The 10658-nt window shown below is 35.7% G+C and overlaps 1 protein-coding gene across 1 annotated transcript in view; it reads left to right on the plus strand.

Annotated features, from left to right (window-relative positions):
• The window catches only part of LOC106884517 (ribosome biogenesis protein SPATA5L1), a 25503-nt gene extending 19240 nt beyond the window's left edge, over positions 1-6263 (plus strand). The window contains exons 8-9 of the mRNA XM_052978035.1: positions 1508-1632; positions 1766-6263. Coding sequence (XP_052833995.1) covers positions 1508-1632; positions 1766-1939 — 299 coding nt within the window. The 3' untranslated portion in view covers positions 1940-6263. The remainder of the gene's footprint in view (positions 1-1507; positions 1633-1765) is intronic.
• The last annotated feature ends 4395 nt before the right edge of the window (positions 6264-10658 follow it).

The following is a 10658-nucleotide window of genomic DNA, read 5'->3' on the forward strand; positions in this document are numbered from 1 at the left end:
CAGGACTTATTCTTTGTAAGCCCAGTACTTATTCTATCGGTCTCTTTTGCCGAACCGCTAAGTTATGGGGACGTAAACACACCAGCATTGGTTGTCAAGCGATGTTGCGGGGACAAACACAGACACACAAACATATACACACACACACATATACATATTATTATATACACACACATATATATATATATATATATATATATATGACTGGCTTCTTTCAGTTTCCGTCTACCAAATCCACTGACAAGGCTTTGGTTGGCCCAAGGCTATTGTAGAAGACACTTGCCTAAGGTGCCACGCAGTGGGACTGAACCCGGAACCATTATGGTTGGTAAGCAAAGCCAAAGAAACTGATTGGAACATGAACATTATATTACCAGCAGTAATAAACAATGCTTTGGAATGTCAATATTCATGCACATTTGTTAACACAAATATGCATATGCATACACATCATCATCACTATTTAATGTCCATTGTCCATGCTAGCAGGGGTTGGACAGTGACCAGTGCTGGTTAGCTGGTGGGGCTGCACCAGACTCCAGTCTGATTTGGCATGGTCTCTATAGCTGGATACCCTTCATAATGTCAACCATTTTATAGAGTGTTCTGGGTGCTTTTATGTGGCACTGCATGGATGCTTTTACATGATGTTTATAAATTCATACATATGCAATGGGATTCTTATAGTTGCTATCTACCAACTTCAGTCATAAAGAAATTGTTTGGTTCAGAACTATAATGCAAATCATTTCTCCCAAGATGCTGCACAATGAGAATGAAGCCAAAACCACTTGGTTCTTCTTTGGTTGCAAAGTTAGCTTCTTAACCAGATGGTTTTTTAGTATTTTTAAGTGATTTAGTGGATTAAGTTTAAAATGATTAAAGTGACACTCATGGTTGCTAGATGATGGTTTTGATTTTTAGGCCAGGCAGTGCATTGTATTGAGCAAAACACTTCAGTTTATGCTACTCTGTAATCAGTTTGATCTGTGGCACAATGTGCACCTGTACAGGTAATGTCAATTTAATGGAGAGAGATAGAGAGGGCTAATGCATAGCACAAACATTTGATCACTGTGAACAAATCATTAGTGCAGGTTGTTCATCTTGAAGTTGATGAAGCCCTATCTGTTTTTTATGACAGGAGAGTCCACATATGTGGGTGTGAGAGTGAGTGTGTGTATATTTGTGTTTCCTTGTCATAACTTCCCATGATAGTTGTAAATGAGTGTCACCGTGATGCAAGCAGTGTCATTTATTTCCAATATGCTGCAAAAACATATTTTGTCTATGGAGAAAATTTTAACTTGCTTGGAAACCGGTAAGGGTTAGTGACAAGATAGGCATCTGGCTGTAGAAAATCTGAATAAACTATGTCCAACCCATGCAGTCATAGAAAAGTGGACATAAAAATGATAATGTGATTGAAAATTTGTATAATTCTTATATTTGTTACTGATGACTAAATTATTTATAATATAAATTTAATTTCTCTTTTATAATTTCTAGAGTAGATTAGAAATCTTACAGATTTACACACGTAAGATGAAACTTAGTGGTGTTGATCTGGAAGTTCTGGCAAAACAAACTGTGAATTTCACTGGAGCTGATATATGTAATCTTTGTCAACAGGTAAAAAGAATTTCCCTCTTTCAGAGTCTCCTTTGTAACTTGAACGAATGTTAGTGCTTGTTATAGTTTCAGTTATCACTCAAGTCATTATAATTCCTTCTCACTAATTAGTTTTTATTTTCTTTCCTTCAAGGCTGCTTTGCTTGCAGTTCAGGAAGAAGGATTCTCTGTGAAGACAGTCACCATGCAGAATTTTCTAGATGCACTCAATACCCGTGGTTCATCTCTGTCTGAACATTTCATTCGCCAGTATGAAGAAACAAAGACTAAATTTGCTCGACTCACTGGGAAACATAAACATTTATAAAATTCCCATCAATCAGAGAGAAAGAAAAGAGAAAAAATAATGCAAGGATGAAATGTGTTCATGCAGAGTATTTTGTGGTCTAATAGAGAATATTTGAGTTTTCGTAGATGTAAAATGCATTTTGCATTCGTATTATTAACATATCAATTCTCTATTACCATATTTAATTAGGCTTGGCAGTCTAATTTATCTTTCCCATCATTTAATATATATTTTTTTTATGTTTTCTATTTAGAATTGATATCAATTCATTTTCATTTTCTTTTTGTTACTGCTGGAACATTTTATTAATTTTGTAGCTCATATCTAAACTGATTTTTATTTTTTTATTTTCGTAGTTATTGCAATTCTTGTTTACAAAATGGTAAAGTTGGTGTAGTTTGTAGTGTTAATTTAAATACTCTTTGGTACCTATTTCAAGATTCAAATCCTGGTGAGGTCAGCTTTTAATTTCAATCCCAAGTGGTTAGGGCAATGTACTCTTGATTGTAAGATTGTGGTTTTGATCCCTGGACCAGGTGCTGGTTCGTGGACTTGAGCACACTTCATTTCATGTTGCTCAAGTTTGCTCAGCTGTGAACGAGTTCCAGCAATAGCTGGGAATTTAACCCTGTGATGAATCAACACCCCGTTCAACTTCAGCAGGAATTGTAATCTCAGCCACTTATACACCTTAGAAACCGAATTAAACCCTATCCACATGAGCCCCAGAGCTCCTGACAAATTGAAGAAGATGGATGAAAAGTTTCTGTGATTTTCTTTTGATTTTGGTAATTGTGTATTTTACTGTAGATTCATTGTAATTTACGTTTTTTTTTTTTTTGTAAACGATTTTTATAAAAAAACTTTGGTATATACTTTTTTGCAAGTACAGTTTATACAAGTTTTAATGATATTCTTCGCTGACGTTTATGCCAAATCCAGTTTGGTACTGGATGGATGGTGAGCAGATACTCTTTTGAATGAGATTGTAGTTCAGAAGGGCAGAGACCATTGTAGTTGTGATAAGATGAACTGATACATCTGCAAGATTGCAATGTGTAGCCAACCAAGTTGAAAGGTCCTCTACACTCTGGGCAGTTTATGACTGGTATTGTGTGTTTAGATGTTGAGATTGCATGTGCAAAAGATTAAGGAGATGTGAAAAGTGATATAATTTGTATAAGAGTGTGTGTTTGAGGGGATTGCATGTCAGTCATTAATGTGGAGAAGGAAGAGGGTGAAAGACATTACCAAATCCTTGGACACTCAGAGATGATGAAATGCAGGTTGGAGAGAGCTTTATCATTGTATTGGTGTGGATCTCTTTTCTACTCTAGGCACAAGGCCCAAAATTTTTTGGGAGGGGGCCAGTCGATTAGATCGACTCCAGTATGCAACTGGTACTTGATTTATCAAGCATTTCATCCGGCATGCTAACGTTTCTGCCAGCTTGTCGCCTTACAGGTGTGGATTTCTGATCCAGAATGGGAGATAACAGAGTCCATAAGTGAGCAACTTAGATGAACAGTTCTCATTCCAGCCATGATTCAAAGTTTTGCTGATGTCAAGAGGGATGACATTACTCTGGTCTAAGTTCTGAAGTACAAGTGATTTCTGAAGCACTCGGGGGCAAGTATGGTTTTGTAAAGAAATTTGCTTTGCAACTATTTAGTTTCAGAGTTGATGACACTGCATGGTACCTTGGCCTTATGTTTTCTACTATAGCCTCTTATTGACCAATTACCTGGGGTGTGGAATTTGGTAGATAACACCTGCAGAAGAAGCCATTTATATATATGTGTAAAATTTTTTATCTTAAAGCCATTATATGTTTGGGAAGAATTTAGACACATATTTGTGCAACTCTCACTGCTAGAAATCCAATAACCCAGTGATTTGTCCTGTTATCAGTGACACTGTTCACCAATTGCTGTAGAAAATCTAATCAAACTGCCTGTAGATCTGGAGCTATGGTAGCCATACTAGTGTTTGCTGTGGGGTGAAGGAGAAGGTGAATGTTTACAATGGTTTCCATTTCCTTTGAAATGTGGAGTTGATAGTTTTAGATCAGTAGGTGGCTGGAGAAGAAAGGTTGCAGCACTAATGCATTGCAAAACTTAGGTTTCTAAAATTCAGGATTGATTTTGGAGACCTGATTAAAGAATTTTGGTACAGATTTCTTAGGCCTCTCTAGCTAGTGTGCTTCTCTAACTATGCTTATGATATTAAATCTCTCCACAGCAAGGTAATTAAACATTCATTAAATATACAGTGCTTCAGCAGTAAACTCTAGCAGTTTGAGTGTCAATCAAACTATCTGTAACTATGAAGAGTTCATAGTATATAGCTTAAACTAGCTTGCTTTGACTATCAAAGGAAGTTTACTTTTAATCATTGCAAAAGTGTGTTGTCTTGGAACAGTTCTGCCCCAACAAAGTATACGCAATCAACTAGGATCCCTTGTACCTCCTGAGTATGGATATGGAAAAAAAAAAAAAGAATGTGTGTCTGTTTGGCTAAAAGGAAAGGATTATGTAAATGGACTAAATATGAACTTTACTTTTTACTTGGTGGTGGATCTAATTACTATTGAATTTTGAGATGTACACACGCACGCACACACACGCACGCACACACACACACACACACACACACACACACACACACACACACACACACACATATGTACTCACTGTATTTGATGACACATAAGATGCACTGTTCCAAAAATATGTCTTGAAAAATACCACCCTAAGTCCTTATGCAAAAGTGAGCCTCCCTGAAGCTAATTTCACCCTTGACACTCACTTTTTTTTCTGAATATGTGCTGCTGAAATTAGGGTGCCTCTTTTCTGCCATCAAATGTGGTATATGATATGAAATCGTAAATGTTTGTTTGCCAAATATTTGCTGTAAGGACATATGATTCTTTTCTAATTGAACCTCTTAACATTGTTAAATCTTTAATTCTTGATCATTGATCTAAATATCTAATTGTCCATTAACTTATGCCCTTATATTTTCCCATCATGCATCTCATCTATGTCATAATTGTTCTCTCATATTGCTCATTACAGATAAAGTTTTATTGCATAATCTCATTTGCTAATTTTTTGACTAATATGTCACTGTCCAGCTCTTAAACATCTTAGTTAATGAATACTAAACGACCTGCAACTTAAAAAAAAATCTTTTTATATATTACTGTTTTCCTTGTCTCAGAACTGATCTCTACTGCTGACATATTTGTTCCAGCAGAGATAACTTTCATTCATCAGTATTCCTTGTCCTTCAATCTCTGTGATACTTCTATCTTTCCATTGTTAACGAAGGCAAGTGGATCTAAATATTTTCCAATAAACTCCCAGTGACACTCATAACACTAGATATCTCATATCTCAATCACATCAAACATTGTCAAAACTTCTTTGTTGTCTTTATTTTATATTTAATTTCTTGCCAACCATTTTTCTCATTCCTTCAAGATATGTCTGTTGCTTAACTGATCCATTGCCATCCAAAACTGATCAGAGATTTACAGCCAGACATCAGGCATCTCTAAGAATCATTCAGCTGCATTATATATATATATATTCTCTAATTCTTTATCATTTAATGTTCATCTGTACTTTATGCTTAAGGCTCTGTTTATGTTAAATTTGACTTTACTGCATTCGTGAAAACTGTATCACCCTGGGATAAACTTTGTATTTTATATTTCTTTGTTGCTCTGGTCAGGACAAAATGCATGTGGAATGTGACCAGCTGGCTGGCTGGGTTCCTGCGTTTTGTTTTATAATGGTAAAATTTTGTTATACCAAAAGTTTTAGTTTCATTGCATTCCTGACACAACAAGGAGAAGCCATGATAACATTGATTGTGGTCATGTTTGAAGAGTTTTCACTAGTGTCATGAATGAAATCCTTGTCTGTTAGTCTTACTTGTGGGTGGGTATGGTAGTGGCTTTCATACTGTTAATAATGCAGTTCTATCATTTCATTAACTCTCCCAATTAGAGTACAGTATGATTATTATGGTACCATTTTAAGAAAGTTATTTTCCCAGATTTACATAAGAGTGAATTCTTTGAAGCTGTAATTCTATTAATTATGAGCTTTCATGACACTCAAACAATTTCACTTCAGACTGATTGTTTTTCTGAATGGAACATTGGTAAGTAAGGGTGGGAGAAATTTGAGACAGGAATAGAGAACAGTAATATTGAATTTCTTCAACAAATGGTGGAACATGAACTTATACATGATTGGAAAATACTATTTATTAATGATGTTACTTGTGTATGTCATAAAATGAAAACTATAAAGTATTCATAAATAAATAATGGCGTTTGTGTATTTTTGTGTAAGTGTGGAAAGAGTGAAAGCGTCAAATCTAAACGAAAGGAATACATTTTTATGAGAATGTTTTATCTTTATTCTTTTCTATTGCTTCCCACAGTAATTGTGTGGATAATGACTTCAGAATATTTATTTTCATGCATTTGTGTTTGTGTGCCTATAACAATTAATGAAATCCTGTGCATTGTTCCTGCTTGTATACGAGATGATGCTCACATTTTGCAATCGGCAGAACAACAAATTATGTGCTCAAGTAATTAATGTGAACAAAATGTAGTTGCCTATAGTGATAATTATGCTAATTATGCAGTTATTATTCATGTAATTTTGTTACCGGACGGAAAAACTTGCACAAAATTTTTGCTGAGACTCTACTAAAAATTAGAGGAAAAGTTGCCTCATATAATAACATGCACTGATGCATTGGAAGTGTGTTTAGTCAGATATAATTGTTTGGGAGGTTATGTTGAAGTGGATTTAGGAAATGGAAGATGTGAAAATTCAACAGACCTGTTGAATGGAGAAAGTAGAGCAAAATCAGTGATGGTGGCTGAAAGACCTTCATAGTCCTGTGCCATTCTAATGAGAGAAGTGTCACTGAAACTGACGAGAAAAAGTTATTCAGCATGTATGTGAAATGCTATGATTTATTGGAGTGAAATATGGTTTTTGAACATACAGCATCGGAAATGAGGATGGCGCCACGAACCAGAAGAGTATCACTGAGAGAGTGAGAGAGAAAACTACAATGAAATGCAGAGGATAATGGGAGTTGAACCAGTGGTAGGGAAACGAGGGGAGATAGTTGAGTCATGTACTGAAGAAAGATGAAGCTGACTGGGTGAGAGAAGTAATGGAAGTAGTGGAATGGCAAGACTGATTGAAAAACTATGGTTAAAGATGGTGGCGGAGGAAATGAGGGCAAGGGGGTTAGTGAAGGAGCTATTGAGGACAATCAAATTGAGAATATTGTAGGACCATACACAGAACAGAAACACTCGAAAGTGACCTCCGAATTTTACATTGTTGGCTATTATAGTGTACTTGTAAAGTCAACAATCTAGAAATTACACGATCAGGATTTTTCATGAAAAAAGTGCGCCTTATACACGAATGTGTATTGTATATAGGAACTCATAAACCTGATTGACACAATAGGTCTGTGTAAGCTTACAAAATTCTCCACAAACTGCCTGTATGTGAGTATCTCTAATATTCTTTGCACAGATATGCAAATGTCATTACTACATAAAAGCGTAGGTGCGACTGTGTGGTAAGAAGTTTGCTTCCCAACCACATGGTTCCGGGTTCAGTCCCACAGCACCGTTGTGTGTGTTTGTATCCTATCACCGCTTAACAACCGGTGTTTGTGTGGTTACGTCACCGTAACTTAGCGGTTCGACAAAAGCGACTAATCGAATAAGTACCACGTTTAAATAAGTACAGGGATCGATTCATTCGATTAAAATTATTCAAGATGGTGCTCCAGCATAGCCGCAGTCTAATGACTGAAACAAAACATTATCAAGACGAAGGGAATGTGCACACGATGGCTTATTTCGGCTTACGTCTTCCAAATTTCACTCAAGGTATAGAAGACACTTGACAGTGTCCATGCAATGAGAACAAAACCTACGACCATTTGGTTCCGAAGCGAACTTCTTAACTACACAGCCATGCTTGCGCCTTATAGCAAGTGTAAATTCATAGATTGGGTCGCTTTCAAAGAAGTTGACTATAAATTTTGAATGAAATATTTTTATTTGTTGGTAGATGTCTCCTATATCTTTTCACATTCAATATAGAATGGTTAATTCAAAATGGAATAATTCCATCTAAAACGAGAATGATTCCCTTCAAAATGAAAATAAATAATTACAGTATTTATTATTTTCATTTTAAATGGAATTATTCTCGTGTTGGATAGAATCTAAAACGAATGGAGTTATTCTCATACTGAATGTGAAATGGTATAGTCCAGGATTTCTTTTCTGATTCAGTTTACTATATCATCATCATCATTTAACGTCTGTTGCTTATGCTGGCATGGGTTGGATGGTATGACCAAGGCTAGTAAGCTGAAGGGCTGCACCAGATTCCAGTTTGATTTGACATGGATTCTACGAGTGAATGCCCTTTGTAACGCTAACTACTCCGAGAGTGTAATGGGTGCCAGTTGTGACACAAGTATCTGCCACGACTACGATTTCACTTGGCTTGATGGGTCTTCTACTGAAGCACGGCATATTGTCAAAGGTCTCAGTCATTTGTCATTGCCTCCGTGAAGCCCAACACTCGAAAGGTGCTTTTTTACGGGTGCCAGTTACGTGACATTGGCATAAGCCACGACTACGATTTGACTTAGTTTGACGGATCTTTTCAAGCACGGCATATCGCCAAAGGTCTCGGTCACTAACCATTTCAGATGCATTTATATTTTAGTGGAAAGTTTATTGCGAATGTTTTACCAATTCTCTTCATGGGAATGTGTGAATATACATGGCTATGTGGTTAAGAAAACTGATTTGCAACCATGCAGTTTCGAGTTCAGTCCCATAGCATAACATCTTGGGCATGGGTCTACAATAGTTCGGGCCGACCAATGCCTTGTGTGTGAATTTGATAGGCAGAAACTGTGAAAATCCATCGTCTGTGTGTGTATATATATATATAATGTAAATATATGCATATATTCATACATATATGTACATACATCTGTATGTATACATACATGCATACATGGGTACAGGACATTAAAAAAATGTTATAATACGCGACTTCGTTGGAACAGTCCTTCCCGTAAAGCAAATTAAATAAAATTTGGAATTTTTTGCGGAGGGTGAAAATGTTAACAAGAGCAGGACAGTGAGAACAAGACAATAAAAACGATAGAAAAATTATTATGAACGCTATATATATATATATATATATATATATATATATATATATATAAATATATAAACAATATATGAGTATATGCATATATATGTACATGTATATATATATATATATATATAATATGTGACAATTATTCGGTAGCCATGATAAAACTCCGAGTTTCGGATGTCGGGGCGGAAACCCACGCCGGCATCTCTTCAGTTATCGGGCCATCAAAACGCCCCGACATCCGAAACTCGGAGTTTTATCATGGCTACGAATAATTGCCACATTATATTTACAGATAAATTCCTCTATTTACATAATATCGAGGTCTCTTTCATTCTTTTGTTGTCTTACCATTTCTATCAATATATATATATATAACATTTTAATGTTATCTCTACAGATTTTCTACAGAAAATAGAGCCAGTACTGAAAGTTAAGACGTTTCGTTCGCGAATACGTCTATGTAAACAATGCGATCGAAGATAGAAAAATAGGTAATGGGTGTGTATGCATATTTCAAGAGTTGTTGATTCCTCTTCAGCATCACAGCCAATCTATTGACCATCCACGAACATATTGATAAATTGCCTACAAGTATAGCAGTATAACACAATTGGATATACCAACTTTACATATTAAACATATTCCTGGTACTTTGTACGTACATACTAATTACTGGTAGGAACACTGCATAATTAGACGCATCAATATATAAAATATATTAAATACATCAAGTACAATGTATATATATACATATCAAAAGAACCAACCTATACAGAGTACAAATGATAGAAAATTAATGGGGTGGAAGGAAGATATTACAATTCCAACAACTGTTTCTAGGGGCTTGGCGATATATAATGTTTGTAAATTTAGCCCAGCAGAAAATGCGGCCGTATGGATGCATTTAACATAGGATGAGATGAATCTCCGTCTTCATATACAGCTGTTGGACTTGTAATACCTTTCTTCCACCCCTTTAATTTTCTCTATCATTTGTACTCTGTGGAAGTTGGTGCTTTTTATATGTATACATATATACATATTTCGTATTTGACGTATTTAATATATTTTATATATTGATGCGTCTAATTTACTTATCCCCATATTTGATTCTATACCCGCTCAACTTGATCCCTCTTATGCCTTCTTTACCTTGTAGAATATCCCCTGCAAAGACATCGGAATCTAAGTTTGAATCTTTTGAGCTATACTAAGTGTATTCTATACGGAAAATATCTGGATCTCATCTGTGAACTATTCATTTATTAATTTATTTGTTTCAGTCATTTGACTGCGATACTTGAGCACCGCCTTTAGTCGAACAAATCGACCCCAGGACTTATTCTTTGTAAGCCTAGTACTTTCCTATTGGTCTGTTTTGCCGAATTGCTAAGTTACACACCAACATTGGTTGTCAAGCGATAGTGGCAGGGGGGACAAGCACATACACACAAATATATACGTACATACATACATACACACACACACAC

This window comes from Octopus bimaculoides, chromosome 2 (assembly GCF_001194135.2).
Source record: "Octopus bimaculoides isolate UCB-OBI-ISO-001 chromosome 2, ASM119413v2, whole genome shotgun sequence".
NCBI classification, from domain to species: Eukaryota; Metazoa; Mollusca; class Cephalopoda; order Octopoda; family Octopodidae; genus Octopus; species Octopus bimaculoides.